Source organism: Camelus ferus, chromosome 11 (assembly GCF_009834535.1).
Source record: "Camelus ferus isolate YT-003-E chromosome 11, BCGSAC_Cfer_1.0, whole genome shotgun sequence".
NCBI lineage: Eukaryota > Metazoa > Chordata > Mammalia > Artiodactyla > Camelidae > Camelus > Camelus ferus.
In genome coordinates this window covers 25,774,478-25,795,153 of record NC_045706.1, presented here as the reverse complement: position 1 = coordinate 25,795,153, position 20,676 = coordinate 25,774,478, and the positions used below count along the sequence as shown (strand labels likewise).

The following is a 20,676-nucleotide window of genomic DNA, read 5'->3' as shown; positions in this document are numbered from 1 at the left end:
TCTAGCACTTAAATGTACTACTGTATCTCTAGAGATCAATGACAGCCCCACATGGGGAAAAACTAAATGATAAGCTATCACTCAGCATTGGACAAAAGGATATGTTCAGGCCCACCAGTCTTGTAACAGTAATCTAGGCCCTGGAAATTCTGGGACACCAGGAAATTCTGTTACAGCAAATACAGGCCTGCTGGTGGTGCCTAAATCCCTATTATTTAGGTTAAACTGGCTCAGATCACCTCACCCTAGTACTAGAAGGACTTCGTAACGTGAAGGAAAAGCCCAGATGGGCTAACGAGCTAAGTCACAAATCTAAGTGTGATAAGTGTCGGTTTACTGATATAAGTTCTGCCGGGCTAACTCATAAATCTGAAGTTTAGTGTCAGTTTACTGGGCTAACAAGCTAACTCATAAATCCAAGCTCAACAAGTGTCAGTAACGTGTTCTGTTCCAAATTGATAAGCTCCAGTGTACTGATTCCTTGCTTTTTGTTGTTTGAACCTTATTGGCTAATAGCCCCATACTTGTAATTAACCCTATAAAACCTCATGTGCACGTCTTGGAGGTGCTCAGAGCTTCGGAGCAGAAGCCCCTCTGAGCCCGCCGGCGTAATACATCTGAGTACTCCAACCCTCCGAGTGGTGCTTGTTTCTTGGCTGGCCTGTCGTTTCCGTAACATTTCTTCTCTGTCTAGATGGGCCACGGGTAACTGAGTGTGCTAGAAGGGGCATGACATCGTTATCCCATGGCCATTCTTAATCCCTGGCAACCACTTTCTGATCCTTGCTAAGCATTATCCTGGTGTTTTCAAACAGATCTCAGGTTTCTGGTGGTTTAAACTTTACACTTCAATATTTTCTTAATATATGGAAATGATACGGAGTTGAGAGAGGTGGTTAGGCAGGTGACCTGGCTGATTAACAGCAAGGGAAAGGAAGTGCCCAGATGATGAAAAAGCAGGACATTTCTCTTATCCCACAGCTGGTTCCTTAAAATCCAAGGACATATCCCAGTATCTCTTCCTTTGTCGCTGCCAAAGTTTCTGCTAATTGCTTTTTGTTTCAGGGCTGAGATCTGAGGGAGGAAGGGGCTTGTAGCAGAAAATTATTAACACCAGCACCTGAATGAAGACAATGATGGCAGAGCCTTCTAACAAAAGGCCCCGCAGCCCGTCCAGGGCCGGAGCTGTCTCCACTGGCCATCTTGGCTGATGGCTCCCCGCTCCAGCGCTTCCTTTCCCTGCTCGATTCTCCCTTCTTTTCTTCTCTCTGCTTGTACTCTTTCCTTCCATTTCCCCTTCTGAGTAACAAAGCGGCTGTTCACTTTGTCTCTCTGCGTTTGCTGTGTGAATTCTTTCACAGCCGTTGGCAAGGACCCACACTTTGGGGGTCCCTCTATCTGCTAACAAATGGTACCCCAGGTGGGACTCCAGACAGGACATTTGTGGGTGCTGCTTGCTCGGGGTTCCCCATCGGACCTCACAAATGGGACTGAGCCAGGAGGCTGCCTCTAGGACTTCTCTGTCCTCTTCATTCCCTCCGGAAGCAACTCGCCCATAGGGGACACCGGACCAGGTAAGCATTTGACTGCTTTCTTGCTCATTTCTTAGTTTTCCATATTTCTTGCCAGCACCTACATCTGTTCCCCTTGCTCCCCTTCCTCTCTCTCCCCCTCTTTCACTATCCCTCCCTGTTTCTTCCCTCTTTTCTTCTTGAAGGGAGGACCTCATTGGGACAGTTGCAGATCAGTTTGATTTCTCAGGGATTGCAAGGCCGTGGCTGAGGCTACCCTTCAGTCGGTCCTCAAAACCTGGGTTGTCAACAATCTCCACCCTTGGCTGGAAGTTGTCCAGAGGAAGTCTTTCCAAAGGCCCTTATTTCTCTCTCTTTTTACTTGTGGGTTTGAATCCCACAGAAATTCAAAGTCCTGGAAGCAGGACAGAAGTGAAAGTCCTTGGTATGATTGTGCGTTTGGAGTCCCATCCTGGAACAAAGGAGCAGGGGCCTGATCACACCCAGTGGGCAGGGAACTCATTAGGGTATGGGTTCATGTCCCACCTGTGGGTTCAAGTCCCAAAAAGAAGCCTACAGATTGTGGCATGAGATGTCTGTAAGGCCACTAATCTCTGTTCCTTTCTCTCCCTCTTAAGCTGGCGCACTCTACCCTCCCTCCCTCTCTCTCTCTCTCTCCCCACCACCACCGCCCCCTCTCCCTCCCTCTCTTCCACCCTCCAGCTAAATAATACACTCTGGTGGATTTGGGTACTTATTGCCATCCTTACTCTCCTTGCTATCAGGCTTTTTTATGAGTGCTGCCTTAGCTCTGCACCTGCACAGGAGAGGGAATTCCTAGGCAGAGAACCTAGGGAGAATTTCTAGGCAAAGGACCTGGAGGGAATTCTTAGGCAAAATGGCCTGGAGGGAATTTCGAAATAAACTGGGTTGGCTGATATTTTTTTTAATGTGGCTTAAAACTGAAAGTTTAATTTTAATTTTAGATTTGCACTTTATAACAAAATAAAACTTAAAAAAAGCAGGAAATCGTGCTTCTAAAGACTTCCTGCTCCCAGACTGGCAGCTACCCCTGGAACTCTGGCTGGCTTCCACAATTTGCATGGAGCCAATACTTGCAAGCACTTGTCTAACCCTAAAATGACCAAGATGAGACTTTTTTTGACATTCCAAAACTGACTTTTTGCGTGCACGATTAAATACAGCTGGCTTGATAGAAATGTCTTTTCAGAATTCTGATCCTGAGAGAATAAAAATATTCCTAGGAGAAAACTTGAAGTTAACTGTTATCATGTTGTTGAAATACAAACACAGCCTGCTGTGCCTGAGACTTCGGCCTTGGGTTAATTAGCAGAACTTCAAACCAAAGAAAAAAAAGTGGTAAAAGACCTTTTAAAAACTCAAGCAGAAAACCTATGAGATCTCTGTCTGTGTCTGGATGTATATATGTCTATATATACATTATACATATAAGATGTCTCTATCTCTAAAAAAAGTTATCAAAATTAAATTTGTATGAGAGCTCTATTTAATTGGCTTAGAGGAAATTAAGCGCTTATATAAATTCTCAGAAATATAAAAGGAAACTGGCCAGAATGAATTTCGGGTTCACATGAACTGGGAAATATTCAGTATTAAATTAATACCTGGTATTGTTGCCAGTAGATGTAATCGATGTTCAGGTTCTTGTCCTGTCTCAAAAAGAATTCAGAGACAACACAAAGAGGTTAAGAAAGTGAAGTGAGGATTTATTAAGGGATGGATAGTACACTCAAGGGGAGAGCGGGCAGGCTCAGGTGAGCAGCTGCCCTGAGTTTCTTTGGCGAGTTGGTTACATAGAGTATAAAAATGCATGGGTGGAATATTCATTGCGGAGAGAAGAGTTTGGGGTTGTATTCCCTGATTTTCATCTCAACTCCACCTTCTTGAAGGGAGGAGGGATTTTTATCCTTATTTTGCCTGGATCGGAAGTGTCATGGCCTCAGTGAATGATGGGTACTTCTAACCTGCAAGGCTAATTTTATTGAAATGAGGGCATAATGAGCAAAAGGTTGCATTCAGATGCTGGAGATTCCTGTCTTTTTCCACCTTTCCTTATCAGCCTCTAGGCCACTCGTCACCCCCAAATTTGTGACCACTTGTCAGCCCAGAGGTTTCTACTTTTCTTTCTCTGCCCAGGGACTCCTGGTGCTTACATGATGTATGGTTTCCTGTTTTTGGCTTGTGCCCCTCCTTTCTGCCTAATTCCTACCATTTGGCCTGCGTCCTCATTTCTCTGCTCGTATCTAGCTATCTGCCTGCTCTAACAGTATTACAGTTTGCTGATTTGATTAATATAGACATGTCTTAAGAGTCATCAACGTTAAGCATAATATCTCTGTTGTACCTACGTTTACTAGAGATCAAATAAGATTTTATATTTGTTGTAAATTTGTCAGCGAGAAAAATAACTAGGTAAGATGAAATTCTTACAAGTAAATTAAATGCAATAAGATAAGAGGTTTTAGGTGAACTCTTTAGAAATAACTATATTTTAGGAATGTCTACTGAAAAATAATCTCTCTAAATATTTGGTAACTTAAGATTTTAGAATTGTGCTAAATTAAGTCAAATGATGAAGGTTTGTTAAATGATTAGGTCATTCTCAAATAAAATAAGATACTGAAACATTAATTACTGAACATTGGCTTCCCTTTGCAGAGAAACTAAAGGTATTTAGGAATATTAATGAGTATGCTTGGTGCCACCCTGAGATATTCTCTATACGAAAGCAGGTGTTTTTAGAAATTTTTGTTGGTATTTATGTTTACTAATCTACAGAATGCTGATGTAAAAGACAGTTCATAATTGCTTAGTTTTCACTAAAAATTTATGGTTTTCAAGGGTTAAAATTATATATAATTAAAGCTACTATAATGAGGGAAGTGTTTCAATATGCTAGGAAAGTAAGATGTGTGTTTTCAGGAAAAGAAGGTATGAGAAATGGAATTACATTTTGTTAAAAAAAAAAAAAAAAAGTAGGTTTGTCCTGTAGCTGGTTGTTTCTAGATGGGGGAAAAAATAAGGGACAGACTAATGGATACAAAAAGTGATGGAAGGTTTCTGGAAAAGGAACCCTAAGAAAAGAACTCTTGTGTTTGATCAGGATTGGTTAAATTTAGGTTGACTTAAATGACTAAATAGATTTGGTTGTTAAAAGTAAGCTAGTACAAAACTGGAATTTGATTTTCATTCTCTCTGTTAAGAGGACAAAGTTTTCTTGAAATGTTAATCTGCTTTTGGAAACAGATTGTAAAGCTTCTTTGCCTCTCGGGTGATCTGTTCTATGTTTGCCTTTAAAATCTTTTATTGTTATTTTGGTTTAATGAATAAGTATTGTTTCACAGTGACCTATGATCTTATCTAACCAAATGTTTTAAAACTTTTTGACAAACTTCCCAAATATCAAATTGTAGTAAAGGTCCTTTAACTCATCCTAACTTTGGGATGCTTCGGAGAGCCCCTGAAACGTCCCAAAGAGAAACTTTAAACTAATTAGGATTCATTTGGAATGTTAAATTACATGGGAAGTATTGTCAAATGAATAATAAATTTTCTTAGATTATATTGTATGGGAAAATGTTGTTAATACAGAGATTCTAGAAATTATAAAGAATCCTAACGATCTGCTATGTCTTGGTAAAATGTTATTAGTTGTAATTCTAGTTATTATCCTAAAATGTTTTCTGTCACAGCAGTAACCAAGTTTCTTGTCAACTGCATTGTAATCAGGTTTTAAACTGTGCCTTAAGTCTTTTACCATTTAAGGACAGTTATGGGTTTACACTGATGCCTTTGCAAAGTACCTTGTCTTCAAAAAGGTTTATAGAAAAGACTTCTTTACTGACAAGTACAGGTTTCTGATAACTTTTAAATCATACTGCTGAACTGGGTAAGATATTTTTTTAAAAGTCTAATGGAAACTCTGATTTCAGAAAACTGTTAACAAAAAGGATTAGTTACATGGGACTGAGCAAACTGATGAATATGGTTATAATTTTTGGTTTTATCTGAAATATTACTAGCTTTTAATTTGTGTTTTCCAGATATAAAGAAACCGTTCTCCTCAAGCTAGTTAATGACTTACAGCAATTTGGTAAACCATACCTTTGTAAGCAGAATTGAAACTTTTATCTTTTTCTTTCTACCTATTCTCTCTCCAGAAACTGGTAAACTCTTAGGTTCCCAGAAGCTTTACCAGGTAAATTAGAAAGGCCACCTCTTAACAGGTGCAAAAATCTCAAAGTATTTTAGGGACTTCAAAAAGGGAGAAATTCACCTAAATCTGTAAGGCAAAATCTGTGACAGGTTCTTGACGTGGCTTTCCTGGCCTTGAGAGGCCTTTTGGGAATTCAGTTTGAGACTCCTTTCTGAGAAATTCCAGCACAGCCAATTTAAAAGAGCCTATATGATCAATTAATCAGACTTAATTTACAGACAAATTAATCTTGACTTGGCAATATTTGATAAAAATGAGCGTAATTATAGAGAGAAAAAGATTATGTTTCAGTGGATATTTTAGTTTTGTTAATTGAGGTCTGTATTTACTAAGACTCATTTCCTTGCTGTTATGTTATATTGTTGCAAAGTTTAATTAAATTATTAAAGGGACACTCTAAGTTTTGTTTCTAAAGCTCAATAATCTATCCTTGGATGAAGATCGGATGCCCAATGACCTGCAACCAGGAGATTATACATACTGAAACAGACAAGATTTAAAGGACTACCTCCAACCTAGATGAAAAGTCCCTTTATCAGGTATTCTTGACTAGCCCATGCACAATGAAACTGAAGGAAATTGACTCTTGGATTCATATTTCCACTCAGAAAAGGCCTCTGCACTGGACTGGCCTATAGAGAAAGCCGCTGACTTCAAAAATCACCTTAAAACAATGCTCAAACAAAAGAGAAGCTACCAGACCAGGATGAGAAGAAGATGACATTTGAGGTAGACAGCTGACCCTAGACACTGGACCAAGTCTGTATACCAATTACTTTGATAACCACTCACACCTTTGCTTATGAATGAAATGTATTTCACAATCTTACGCAGAGCTGAAGTTAATCCAATTGTTAGGTTTATGGCCAACCACCTATATCCAGTACTTCTAGGTTACCTTGGTGGATTTCTCCACTCCAAGGCTACAATTGGTTAGCCCTTAGGAATTTTATCCTAAAAGAAATAAATTATAGTTCTGTTCAGGCCACTAGTAATATTAGTAGGTGGGATCCCCTCACCTGGCCAATTAATAATACCTGCTCTGACCCTGGCCATAAATACAAATTTTCTCATGAGGTCACTCAAGCTCAATCAGAGCAACAAGCAGAACTTCAGCCAAAAATATAACCTCCCACAATTATGGGATGGACTTACATGATTAACACCAGGCTATGGTCATTTAAGTTTAAAGGCTCCCTTACGTTGGGGAAGATTAAATCATCCTGAGGATAACCAGCCTAATAACACTAGGAAATTGGGCTGGGTGTCTTATGGACAATGCCAATATATCATTTCCCTTAAAGATAAGGATTGGTAGAGAACAGACTAAGTCAGATGACCTGGGAATATACTGGGCTGCACCTAATGGAGATTCCTAACTTAACATACTGGTAGTTATATTATTTGCATATTGCCTGTTTTACAAAATTGTTGTTTCTTACATTACTAAATGTGTGGCTAAGCCTCTTATAAAATGACGACTAGGCAATTTGAAGCAGTTAACCAGAAGTTCTATAGGAGATTTGTAGTTATAACAGTGTAACTCTAGATATGAAAAGAAGAGGGAACAAGAGGGAATATTTTCCTGGACCATAACAGACTAGTAAGACAGGATGTCCAAAGACTTTTGGTTGCTATTAATAAGGGGCCTAGTCCAGTAATAGCACATTGAGTGGCCTATGAGTGAAATCCTCACCTGACTTAGGAATGAGCATTCCTACCACCTTTAGACAAAATGGTCATGAAATGCCTCCCAAGCCATGGTCGAATTGATGATCATGGGGGTCCCTGCCAATTAAAGTTGGCACTTGCCATCTGCCTCTGCAAGGATTAGGTCACAAGCCACTGCAGTTGCTGACCTTCATCACACCCTGAAAGGAGTTCAGGGTGGAGATCAGAAATGAGGCCCTCTGTGCTCTGGGAAAACTGGTGAAACAGGCGTTTAGATAGTTAGATATGTTCAGGAGAAGATTTTATGGGCCCAAATTCTTGCATCTCCTCATATCTAGAAAAGCACTAAAATCATTCAAGGTGACATCTGCTTTGGCCGTTACGGAGAGAAACGCATTTGAAAGTCAAAATGGAGTAACTGTACTTCAGACATCCAAGGTAAAACTAAGTAACCATCTTAGACGTGATTTCAGACAAGTTTACCTATTGCTGAGTTTTCAGAGCTGTGTCAGACTTGGAACATCACCAGCCATTTTCAAAACAGTGTCTGCTTGAAACTGATAGCTGCAACCTTATGGTTTCAAGGTCTCTTCTTGTAATTACTAAGTTTTTAGACAACAAAATTGCTTTAGATCAGATATTAACAAAAAAGGGAGACATATAGTGGTCAACACTTCCTATTATATACATGTAAATACCACATCAGAAGTTAAAATTAGACAACTGGCTACCTGGCTACAAATCTCCCCAAAGTGCCAGGTCCAGACTGGGTTTCAGGCTTATTATCCTGAATTCCTCAGGGAATGAGATCTATTTTGTCTGTTAAAGTTCGGGTTGTCATTTCTACTTTTAACTGGATGTTACACCAAAGTGGTGGGCCAAGGGGTTGATTCTTAATCATATTAGACTCGGATCCAGGACTTGAAACTCTGGAATATTTCCAACTCAGTGTCTATTCCCCAAATTGATTACTCCCTGTTTCAGTAGGAAGTAGCCAGAATGGCTGTTGCCCCATTCCCTGAAAGATTTGGGAAGGTTGAAAGAAAAAGGGGGGTTGAAGCCAAGTCCCCCTAAAACTGAGTTACTCTGGTAAATTTATGATTTCTCTGTCTATCCAAAATGTTATTCCCTTCTTGTTCAACACCTGTTCTCCTCAAGATTAAGGAATATCAAAGAAAAGGGGGAATTGAAAGGGAACAGGACCTTGTGGGCCATCCCCCCAGCTTCTGCCTCTTGTTTATAGAAAAACTGAAGTCTCCCAGGCCTCCCCAAGTCTTAGAAGAGCAGGCTCAAGCAGTTGATTAGGCCAAGCCTGCAGGCATTGGGGGATGGCAACAACTCTGACCACCTATCTCAACGATTAACTGAGATTACTCCCCCATTTCCCTTTAAAACTGTCATGGCTGAACAGAATCTTTGGAGATGGTTTTTTTGGGGAGGTTAAAGCAACTTTCCTTTTTGTTACCAAGGCTGTTGTCTTCAAGATTATACCTTTGCCCCTCCCTCAACTAAGTCTCAGGAGGCAGCTGCAGAGAAGAAATAAAAACTGTTTAGAATCAACAGAGTACCCCTTTTCTGCTCTGGATGACCAAAAAAAAATCATACCATGGCCTCCTGGTTCCTAAGTAAATATGGAAATTCCAACAAGTGTTACCTGTCAGGAATCCCAGCCCCTCCCAATCGTACGCTGTGGTGGAAACCAAGAGGCAGCACTCTCTACATGGAAAATCGAGCTCTTAAGGCCACACAACATTTAAATCCATTTCTTTCTCCCTTGCCTGCCCTAAACCTGGCCACACAGGGGATTATAATCAATCAGAGCAGGTATAAGAAGAGATCAGAAGTCTATTAGAGCAGAAAGAAAGCATCAGAAAATGGGATGAAGAACTTGGTGGGCAAATGCCCAATGTCTTGCCTTGGCTATTGCCCTTCTTAGGCTCTGCCATTATTATCCTGTTAGCCCGGCTTATTGGGCCATTTTTAATTCAAGTAATTTCCTGCTTCATTTCAAATCATCTCCAGCAGTTTCAAAATAAGATTCTGCTGCTGTATGGATGGAAGCCTATCCCAGGGTCAGGTTATCTGGATTCAGAAGATAGAGAGACTTCTACCCTGGTAGGCAGACCTACACCCCTGTACAGCTGGAAGCAACTACAGAAGATAGAGCCCTCCGTCCATTTTCCCAAGATTCTTGAGTATGAAGTCTCTCGGGGGTAGGTGAGAGAGGTGGTTAGGCAGGCTTACTGACCTGGCTGATTAACAAGGGAAAGGAAGTTCCCAGCTGATGAAAAGGTAGGACATTTCTCTTATTCCACAGCTGGTTCCTTAAAAATCCAAGGACATACCCCAGTATCTCTTCCTTTGTCACTGCCAAAGTTTCTGCTAATTGCTTTTTGTTTCAGGGCTGAGATCTGAGGGAGGAAGGGGCTTGTAGCAGAAAATTATTAACACCAGCACCTGAATGAAGACAATGATGGCAGAGCCTTCTAACAAAAGGCCCCGCAGCCCGTCCAGGGCCGGAGCTGTCTCCACTGGCCATCTTGGCTGATGGCTCCCCGCTCCAGCGCTTCCTTTCCCTGCTCGATTCTCCCTTCTTTTCTTCTCTCTGCTTGTACTCTTTCCTTCCATTTCCCCTTCTGAGTAACAAAGCGGCTGTTCACTTTGTCCCTCTGTGTTTGCTGTGTGAATTCTTTCACAGCCATCGGCAAGGACCCACACTTTGGTGAGCTTCCTAATTTAGGGGTCCCTCTACCCGCTAACAGAATGACAACTGATATTTATTGAAAGCCCTCTATATGCCAGGCACTGTGTTAAATACCTTATTTGTTTTCTACCAGTCTCACAAAGGCAGACATTATCCTTACTTTATGTACAAGGAAATCAAGGCTTCCAGAGATTTAAGTATCTTGACCTATATCTTGTGAAAGGCACATGTCTAATAACTGCTTGCACTATCATTTGAAGCAAGTCATCTTATTCCAGGCCCCATGCTCTCTCCATCACCATTGTGCCTTCTCTAATGTAATGATTCTATGTGATCAGTTTTCTTCTGCCATCATTACAACCACATGGGGGATGGGGGCTCACCCACAGACATTTCCTGAACCTCCAATAGCTTTCTGTTCCTTTCTTTGTTAATTCTAAGTATGCTCTGTCAAAAAAAGACATCTTCTATGAAGGTTCCTCAAAAAATTGAAAATAAAATTACCATATGATCCAATAATTCCACTTCTAGGTATTTGTTCAAAGGAAATGAAATTGTTAGAGCACACAGATAGGTAGATATGAGCCAGGAAAGGGGGACACAGGCCTAATGGCAGGAATTGGGCAAAAAAAGAGAGGGGCAAGGTGCGAAATGCAGGAAACCATACATCATGTAAACAACAGGGTGCTGACACCATGAACCAACACATGATGATCCAGACTGAATAAGGACAAAACCCCTCCTGCCCTCAGGAAGGTGGAGTTGGGATAAAAATCAAGGAATTTGACTCCAAACCCTTCCCTCCCCAATGAATATTGCACCCACTCATTTTTGCACTCTGTGTAACCAACTTGCCAAAGAAACTCAGGGCAGCTGCTCACCTGAGCCTGCCCGCTCTCCTCTTGAGAGCGTACTATCTATTCCTTAATAAATCCTCACTTTACTTTCTTAACCTCCACATCTCGTCTCTGAATTCTTTCTGCCACGAGACAAGAACCTAATCACAGTCAACAAAAATCACTATCTCAAAAAGATATCTGCACCCCTATGCTTATTGCAGTATTATTTATTATAGCCAAGATATAGAAACAACCTGTGTGTCCACTGATGGATGAATGGATAATGAAAAGGTAATGTGTGTACATATGTACACAGAGAGAGAGAAAGAGAGAAACACTGCATGATCTCACTTAATTGTGGAATCTTAAAAAGCAAACAAACAAAACACCAAAAAAACTCCTGAACTCATAGATACAGAAAACAGATTGGTGGTTACCAGAGCCAGGAGGTGAGCAAAATGGGTGAAGGTGGTCAAAAGTACACATTTCCAGTTATAAGATAAATAAGTCTTGGGGATGTAATGTACAAAATGGTGACTATAATAATTAATACTGTATTGTATATCTGAAAGTTACTAAGAGAGTAGATCTTAAAAATTCTTATTACTAGAAAAAAAAATTTTGTACCTATGTATGGATGGATGCTGACTGAACTTATTGTGGTAATCATTTCACAATATATATGTATATCAAATCATCATGTTTTACACGTAAAACTAATACAATGTTATATGTCAATTATATCACAATTAAAAAAAAGACTTATTATTCTTGATCTCCAAGATTACTTTAGGCTTTCCTGTTAATGCAAGATTCACCAGTCTATGAACAGAACCTTAAAAATCCACCAAAAAAAAAAAAAAAAAAAAAGCAGAGTGAACAGAGGCAGCCATTTCCTTACAACCAGTGATGGATAAAGAACATCCAATTGACATTAATGGATGCATAGATGCAAGTCACCAAAGGCCAAGGGTCTCTGCTCTCCCCCCCAGTTCCATGGTGACCAGACCCAGCCTTGTCCTGGCTCAGAGCCGCTCCTATATGGGAGCCAGTCCCAGGTGCACCTTTGAGATAACAATACTGTCTCCTAAAACAAACAGCCATTGTTTCCACACAAAGACCTTCAATGTTTCCTCCATCAACAAAAGGCTACAGCCATCCTGCCAAGAAGACAAAGGGCTGGAAGTCCTTTCAGAATTATCACGATAGTGGGAGGGAAGGGGCAGAAGCAGGAAGATCGCCCCCCTAGCAGCTTCTCTGCTCAGGAATAGGATGGACTCTACCCACCAGGGACCGTTCTGAATTACTGATCATTCCTGGACTACATAAGGACAATAACAATAGCTTCCTAATCTGTGGGACGGAAATAATAGTATCTATCCCTTACAGGATTGCAGTCAGAATCAACTGAGATAATAGATGTGAAAGCTCTTTGTAAGGTTTAAAGGGCTGCACACCTGATATGGTTATTATGAAAAGATTGATAGCTTTGCCCACAATGCCTGTGTTAAAAAGATAGATCTATTTTAGCTGGATGAGACTCCAGATATCCCTAGTGTCTAACCCTACCTAGTTCCTAGAATAAAACATAAAGGAGAAGAAATATGGTCAATACGATTGACCATTACAGTTTACTAGAGCCCATCCCAGGCCGAACCTGTGCTGTGCAGGTGCTGCCTGGCTTAGCTGACTTTTCTTTCCAGCCCCAGGAACCCACATCTGAGAAATGAGCCCCATGATGGCTGGCCCCTCACCTAGGGTCTAATGTGCCAAACTTTACCTCCAATCCTATTCCTTGCCCCACTTAAGACATATTTCTTATGCAATTTACACAAAAATAAATACATAAATATTAAAACACGAGAAAACTGTCTAGCCTCAGTAGTAATCAAAGACAAACAAATTAAGGCAAATTGTACTATGTTAGGCCTTAGGCCTTTTATTATTGAATAATAAAAATTATAAATGAGAATATCCAACGTTGATGAAGTTGTGACAAAATTGGTGTGATCTTACAGTAATAGCCGCATCATAAATTAGTATGATTGCTTACAGAGGCAAAATGACAACACATAGCAAGCACTAAGAAGATACTTTTGTCTTTGGCGTAGTAATCTCTCTCCCTGGAAATTCCAAGGCAATAATTCAACAAAAGTGGGGGGAAAAAGCAGCATGTATAGTATATATTTTAGTTAACTGTGGTGTGAATGTAGTCATTAAAATGAAAATATAAAAATTACTTACAAACATGAGGAACTATGATATAATTGTAAGTGAAACTGTACAATATGATACAACTAGGCCAAATATATAAATATATGGATAAGATTGGTAATGGGAGAATATCTTTGATGTTGTGGTGGTCGATTGAGGGTGAATTATATTTTAAAATGTTCCTTAATGTTTTGATATCACCTTTTAAATACAGTGATAAAAAGAAAAGTAATCAGCTAGTAGAATTCTCTCGAGAGTCTGCTTCTTTTAGGGTAAGGCAGGCAGTTACTCTTGCTAAGATGTTGATGGGTGACAATAATTAATGTGTAGCATATTTGCATGCAAAGAGTCTGCTTGGAATTTGAGTCAGGCTAACAGTCGCCTAATTGGATTCCTGCTTCTGCCACTTACCTGCTGCGTGGCCTTGGGCAAGCTATTTGCGATATCTAAACCTTTCCTGATTTGTAAAATAGTGATAACAGAACCAATTTCGTAGACTTATTGGGAGTGGTCAGTGAGATAATGTACATGGTGTAGTGCTAGGCACATTGAAAAATTATTTAATAAAGGTTTGCTGTAAGTGCTGTTGATGATAATGATGATGGTGGTAGTGGTTGTGATAAACTGAGGTCTTTTGGAGAAAATGCCTTAAAGGTTTAATGTCAGAAGTGGATGCTGCTCAAATGATACTATCCCTAAATGTAAAGCCAAGTACAAATTTGAGAGGTATTTTTCAAATAGATGTTTTTAAAAAACTAGACTTTAATTTTTAGAGCATTTTTAGGTTCAAAGAGAAATTGAATGGAAGGTAGAGATTTCCCATATACCCTTCACGTCCACACACACACAGCCAGAGTGGTTCATGTTATAATTGATGAACCTATGTTGACACATCATTATCATCCGAAGTCCGTACTTCAGGCTTCATTCTTGGTGTTATATGGTCTATGGGTTTGGACACATATATAATGATATGTATCTACCATAATAGTGTCACACAGAGTAGTTTCACTGCCCTAAAATTCTCTGTGCTCCACCTGTTCATCTCCTCCTCCCCCTGGACCCTGGCAACCACTGGTCCTTTCACTATCATCATAGTTTTACCTTTTCCAGAATGTCATACAGTTAGAATCACAGAGTACATAGCCTTTTTAGATTTGCTTTTTTATTGAAAGGTATTTTTAACAACCAATCTAAAAGACCAAGTATTCTGAAATTCCACTAGGTAACACAAAGATAATTACTATCAATAATGGTGTTAGATTCTTTATACATGCTATCTCCATAAGATAAATACTGTCAACCTTGTTCTACCAGCAAGGAAGTGCCTAAAGTCACAAAACCAGTAAGTGAAAGAGCTGGTATCTGAATCCAGTTTGTCTGTCTCCAATGTTCCTGTCTTTCCATTATGCCACAGGGTTTATCTTAAGACCAAATATGGGTCCTGGAGCACCTGAACCCAGTCGTAGGAACTGACAGAGAAAAGCAAACCAGTAAAGTGCATATCCAATCACATGTCATGGCAGCTCTTAGAAGGCAGCATCCTCACAACAGTGTAAAATGACTATACTTCAATAAAGATATATTAAAAAAAAAAAAAAAGACAGCATCCTGATTGAACAACACAACAGCTGCCCTACTTTATGCCAGATTCTAAGGCCAGGGCTTGTATCCCAGTCCTTTGGCAGGAGAGCTTAGCACACTGACTAGCAAAATTAGATGGGTCTAGTTTAGTGTTTCTTAACAATTTTTTGTACTGTACTCCAACCCAGGAGCCTCTTTAGACACTTTATCCTAATCACCCACAATTCTAATTACATTTTAATACTCTACCTTTGCTTATGTACTGTGGCCCATTGGAGAGCCAAAAGCTATTGAAATATCTAAGTGGGGTATTTCTTGCCATCCAAGAAACTACTTCCACCCCTTTGGGGGCTATAGCATTCCGACTGAGAATACATAGTCTAGCTGCAGGTGGCCAGAACTCATGGAGGCGGACAAAAAGCTGAGAGGCCAGAAAGGTGAGGAGGCCACAAAGGTGAGGACCTTGGAGAGCATCAAAAAAGCCCTACTGAGACAATATCAGCTCAACATTGCCTGAAGATCTGCCTGAAGGAAGGAAGGGACTGGAACAGGATGGTGTCTAGGAACCTGGTATTAGTACCATTTTGTTACATGTTGTAGGAGTGATCAGAATGTGAAGGCCTCCAAATCCTCTTTCATAAGATAGTTCTTGAGGGGGCTGGCACTTTGTGGACAGGGACTTCAATTCTCAAAGTCAAAGGCAGTTAATGGTATATCTTCGGGTAGTTTAATGATTTCAAGGTCTTTACTGAGAGCCCAATTTCATAGGAGTTGGAGGTTTTCAGAAGTTTGAAGGTATCAGGTTAATTCTCCCTCAACCTCCATCACTGGTTGGGTTCATGCCACTTCAGTATTGTAGTGTCTGTTGTGAACTGAAAATAATAGTATGTATTATTTATCACGTGTTAGGCACTGTGCTGGGCATATTCGTGGGCCATTTTATTTAAACTTCACAACAATCTTATCAGGTGGATATGATCATTACCCAAGTTATCCAAGGTTAGCAAACTTGCTCTGGACCACACAGCTGATAACTGGAAGTGCCAGGCCTTGAACCCTCTGGGGCTTCAAAGTTCTAGTGCTTAACCAGCGTGCTTTACTTCCACTAAATTGACTCAGTGGCCTTGATAAGGTTGTTGTGAGGGTTAAATAAAATAACCATTCCTATACTTAGCACAGGACTATCTTTTTCACTCAACTTCCCCAGAGATATTCTCTGACCCCAAATCCAGGATTTTGTCCTCTTCCCAGAATTAGAAGAACTCAAGATTTATCATGTCACTCCTATGTTTATAGATCTTCAATGCTTCCCCTCCAGGGTCCACAGGATAACATCCCAATTCCTTATCATAACTTATAAGGCCTTTCATGACCCACTCATGCTTAAATGGCCAGCCTTGTCATCTTTTACCTCTTTGCTCTTCAAACTCTTTGCTCCAGCCACACTGATGCACTCTCACTAAACGGTGCCCTCTGTCACTTCTGGGGCTTGGCACATGCTGTTCTCTCTTCCCAGAAACTTCCCTTGCCTTCACTTCATTTTTGGGGAGCTAAATCCTCCTCATCTTTCAGATTTTAGTTCAGACATCACTTCCTCTGCATGTCATCACAGATTCCCCAAATATGCACACAACTGAAGTAACAGCATCACAGAACTCTACACCGGTCAGATCACCCATGGAGGACTTTGTCCAGTACTGGGCACATTTAGATCAGGACTGGAGATAGGCAACCAAGATGGTGAGCATTATGGAATATTTTTTACTATATGCCAGACATTGAGGTAATGACTGCATAGGTATTACGTCATGTAAACCTCACATAACCCTATGGATTGGATAGGTACAGATGAGAAAGCTGAAACTCAGAGAAGTTAAGCAACTTTGTCAAGGTCCCTCAACTGGTAAATGGTAGAGCCTGGGATTTGAACCCAAGACTGTGTATATTCAGAACCCTTGCCTTCAATCTTTGCATAATACCACCTCTAGAAACCATATTATAATTACTGATTTGGTGAGAGATTAGAAGATATTTAATCCAGAGAACAGACGACCTAGGAGAAACATAATAAACACATTCATTCACACAGTTGAAGGGTTGTTGCTTCGGAGAGCAACAGGGAAGTAGATGGCTCAATAGAAGAAAGTTCTCAAGAGGGGAAGGTGAGCCCTTGAAAGGTCTAAGGATCAGTTATCTTTGCCTATCTCAGTCCAATGTCTGGCACAGAAAGGGGAGCTCCATGGATGGAAGGAAATACACCTGCCCAACAGTAAAAGGGCTGCCCCATGAAGCAGTGAAACCCCCATGAAGGCTCCCCAGGATGCGGCTGCTTGGTCACCTGACAGAGCACCACAGGAGGGATCATGGAGAAAAGATTTCTGCATCCTTGAACTAGATGACCTCTAAAGCTTCTGGCCACTCAAGGATTCTATAATTATCAGACTGAGTTTATGACTCAGACTTTGGCAAGTCACAGTCCCTCTAGCAATGGTCAGTACATTGAGATCTCAAAAAGTGGAGAACACGAGTGGGTTGTACTTCTGGGTTTCCAGAACCCAAGCTTTCACTCTCTCCAGCCCCATACAAAAGAGCAAGCATACTTCACCCTAACTTTGGACAGCTAGAAACTTCCTAATCTTTCTCTAAAGGCTAATCTGAAAATAGAAACACTTGAGTCATTTATACAGACAGGCTCTGCCTGTCATAGTCTGTCATAGTCCTTCCCAGCAGATGGTTAAGATGAAAAATCAGTATGTCAACAAATGAATTTCTGTCAGTCTTTTGCTGAAATGGGCTCCAAAGAATGTACACTGGGTCGACTCCTATTCCCCACGTGTACTGTCTCCTTTCTTTCCATGCTGAAGGCCTGTGGTAAACACTCAGCACTGTCCCCTCCATCCCCATGAAGTGAGTCTCAACAGAGGACAGCCAAAAGCAAGTGCTTTCTGCTCAGCTTTCCTAGAGGGCTCAAATAAAAGTGTATGGCTCATAAAGGCAGTGAAATTTGTGACCAAAACTTATGTTATCAGACTTTCAGATTCTACTTGCAAAAGATCCATGCATCCTAAAAAGAACTAGCTGGGGTACAGAGCCACCTAGAAATGGAGACACCTTAGTTGTATGGTTCAAGTTGCCACTTCACTCAACACACACCTACACATACAATTCTAGGAGACTAGTTGAAATTCACTTGTGCAACATTTTAAAGAAACAATTAACTAAGTATAAAGCATGCTTACCTATTGGCCTCATGGCATGTTTGCTCCATCTTTATTATTATCTACAGTTCTTTGACTCTATCCTTCCATAGTTCACCGATCTATCTTTTCACTTGATCTCTCAGCTTGGAGACCAAACCTTCCCAGTGTGCACCTATAGCTACAGCTTCAGATAAGCTTCCCTCAGTGCCTGTGGCATGGTGGCCTCTCACATGCGAGAACCATAGCTGTATTGACCACCACACCATTTGCATCTTTAACCCTTTTATCAAGGATCTGAGCTGAATATTTTTCTTCCTGCCTCTAAAGAAATGCGGATCAGACATTGTATAATAACTACATGAAACCCACCAAACCATATTTTTCCAAACAGAAAGGAGTGGCTTCCACTTTTTATGGAAGGGTGAAAACTTCCACCTGCTGATTGAAAACAGTGGCTGCTAAGTAGGTATCAGGAACCTGAACTTAAAAAGTGGATTCCCCTTGTAACTCTTGACATAGCAACTTTTATTAAAAGTTTTCCAACAATATGCCTTTTTCCTCTGAACTCAGTGACAAACCCTTTTTAATCAAAATATCTTAAGCTGAAAAGGTACACAATAGAATGTTATTATTGATCTAAAGATCTCGGATACAGCCTGCTCACACAGACGGATGCTGTCCCCACAGATGCTGCCCACAGAGGTATGTACACAGTTGTGCATATATAGATGCTTCTCACAGACAGATGTGCTCAGAGATAGGTGTTACTCACAGAGACAGATGTCTACCAGGAACACGATGTACACCAAAAGCTCCCGCAGGGTCGTCTTGACATAAAGTTCCCGGTTCTCAGTTGTGTTCTCAGTCAATGTTGTTCCCCAAAGTCCTAAGGGACATTGGAAAGATGCCTAAGATTCCCAACAGCAGGGTTCCCCCCAGTTACCCCACACATGTGTCCCTGGACTTAATTCCCATTTCCACCCCAGCCCTTTTCCCCATCATCTTATCCTTTCACTGAATCTGGCTACTCTAACCACACCTATGACTGTCCTTCCCCATCAAACACCCTGAGGTAGACAGGAGTGAAGGCACTGGGTTACAGAGAATGAAGGCACGGAAAGGAGTCTTTGTTCCAGGTAGGGCTATCCAGGGGATCAGCACATCCATGTCTTCTCTCAAACTAGCCCCCACATAACCTTCTGGGCCCCAAGAGATGACTGTACCAGGCTCTCTCTTTGGGAGAGCACCTGACTTCTGTATTCTGCAGCATTCAGCTCTAACACAGATAATTCTCTAATACCAGAGAGAGACTGAGATTCCACCTCTTCTTCAGATCACATCCCCCTCCAAAAGCTTCTGGTGACCCCTTCTCCTGACTCTGGGATCACAGGAGAATGCCCCCTCTACCAAGTACCTCTGATGCCATGACAGATTTGGAGGCAGCAGCTGGACACCAGGGTCTTATGTGTCTTTTCCTGGGGTCCATCTTCAGGCTTCTCGAGTTGGGGTGGGGGGGGCACCATACTGGAAATGGTGCAGATCTTCAGTGTCCCAGGCGGGGTGCGGGGACCACTGTAGGCAGGGTTGTCCCAGGCTCCGCTCCCCAGCTTTTGCAGCTCCTGTCCCTCGGGGCTTTCCACAGCATTCATGGAGAATGAGGAGGGGGACCTGGTACCTCAGGTACCCACTCTCACCTGGAGAAAGAGAAAACAAAGACACAGCCCAACCGAGCCAGCAGAAGGCAAAGGAAAGGGAAGGTGCAGGCAGCTGGTCTCACACAGCCTCTGCCTCCAGCCTTTTGTAGGGAGAAATCTGGACCTGCTAGGGGGAGGGAGCAGAGGAGGGGGAGGATGGGGAGTGACAGTCAATCCTGTCAGGGACTTTCTCTCTCCCTCTTGCTGCAAGTGCCAGGGACAAGAAGAAAGAGGGTGCGAGGCAACTGGGAGGCAGGGGCTTGAGGGGGGAGAAGGGGGAACAGGAGGATGTGGAGACTGGGGTTGGAAGGAAGAAGGGGTGAAAGAGGTGAGTGCTGGCAGGGAGACGAGGGCTGCTTGCAGATGAAGCCCAGGAGGGATGGTCCGAGTCTGACAGAAAAGGTGATGAAGGCGCCATGGGAGGAGCTGGGAGAAGAGGGAGGCTGGCGGACTCCACTGCAGGTCTGAATTAATTTCCACTAAATTTTCTGAAAGGGCTGCCATGGATCGGGGTGGGGACCAAGGCCGGGCAGGGAGACTGAAACGCACTGCCTCCCTCCTAGGCTCGGCCAATGGTGTCAGGGAGATCTTTTACCTTCTTACCTTGAGTTGTCCCCTGGTCGGGTGGAGAAGGGGGGCTCTCATCCCTCACTCCACCCCCACAGCTGGGTGAAAAGGATTGTGGCAGGAGGACCCCCTGTTTCAGATACTTGAGGAACAGGGTCTCTGACCATTGAAGAAGGGAAAAGCCTGCAGAATTCTAGATTATCTGTATCCTTTTTTCTGAGATCTGCCCTCTTGCAGCTTATGGGTGAGCTACACTGATAGAAAGGTCTTCTTTCAGGGTGTGGGGATCAGCCTAGGGAAGAGGTTAAGCCTTGAAGGCTAAGCCCTGATTGGAAAATGGATCAGAGAGCAAAGGGCAAGGACCCTGTGGCTTGGAACTCCTTAAGGGGAGTGTATAACTGGACCCTGCTCAGCTGACAATCTTACCTTATGGC

General features: G+C 41.8%; 1 protein-coding gene across 3 annotated transcripts in view; it reads right to left on the bottom strand.

The window, feature by feature from the left end:
• Positions 1 to 20,330, bottom strand: part of PKD2L1 (polycystin 2 like 1, transient receptor potential cation channel) — a 41,542-nt gene extending 21,212 nt beyond the window's left edge. For 2 of the 3 annotated variants that reach the window (XR_004323839.1, XM_014557781.2), the window contains exons 1-2: positions 19,396 to 20,330; positions 18,754 to 18,867 (exon numbers count right to left, since the gene is read on the bottom strand). Coding sequence is in view for 2 of the 3 variants with exons in the window: in XM_014557781.2 (XP_014413267.2) it covers positions 18,754 to 18,867; positions 19,396 to 19,630 (349 nt within the window). In the remaining variant the exon portion in view is untranslated. Of the gene's footprint in view, positions 1 to 18,753; positions 18,890 to 19,395 lie in introns of all 3 variants that reach the window. The other variant, XM_014557783.2, reaches the window with a different exon arrangement.
• Positions 20,331 to 20,676: the final 346 nt, after the last annotated feature.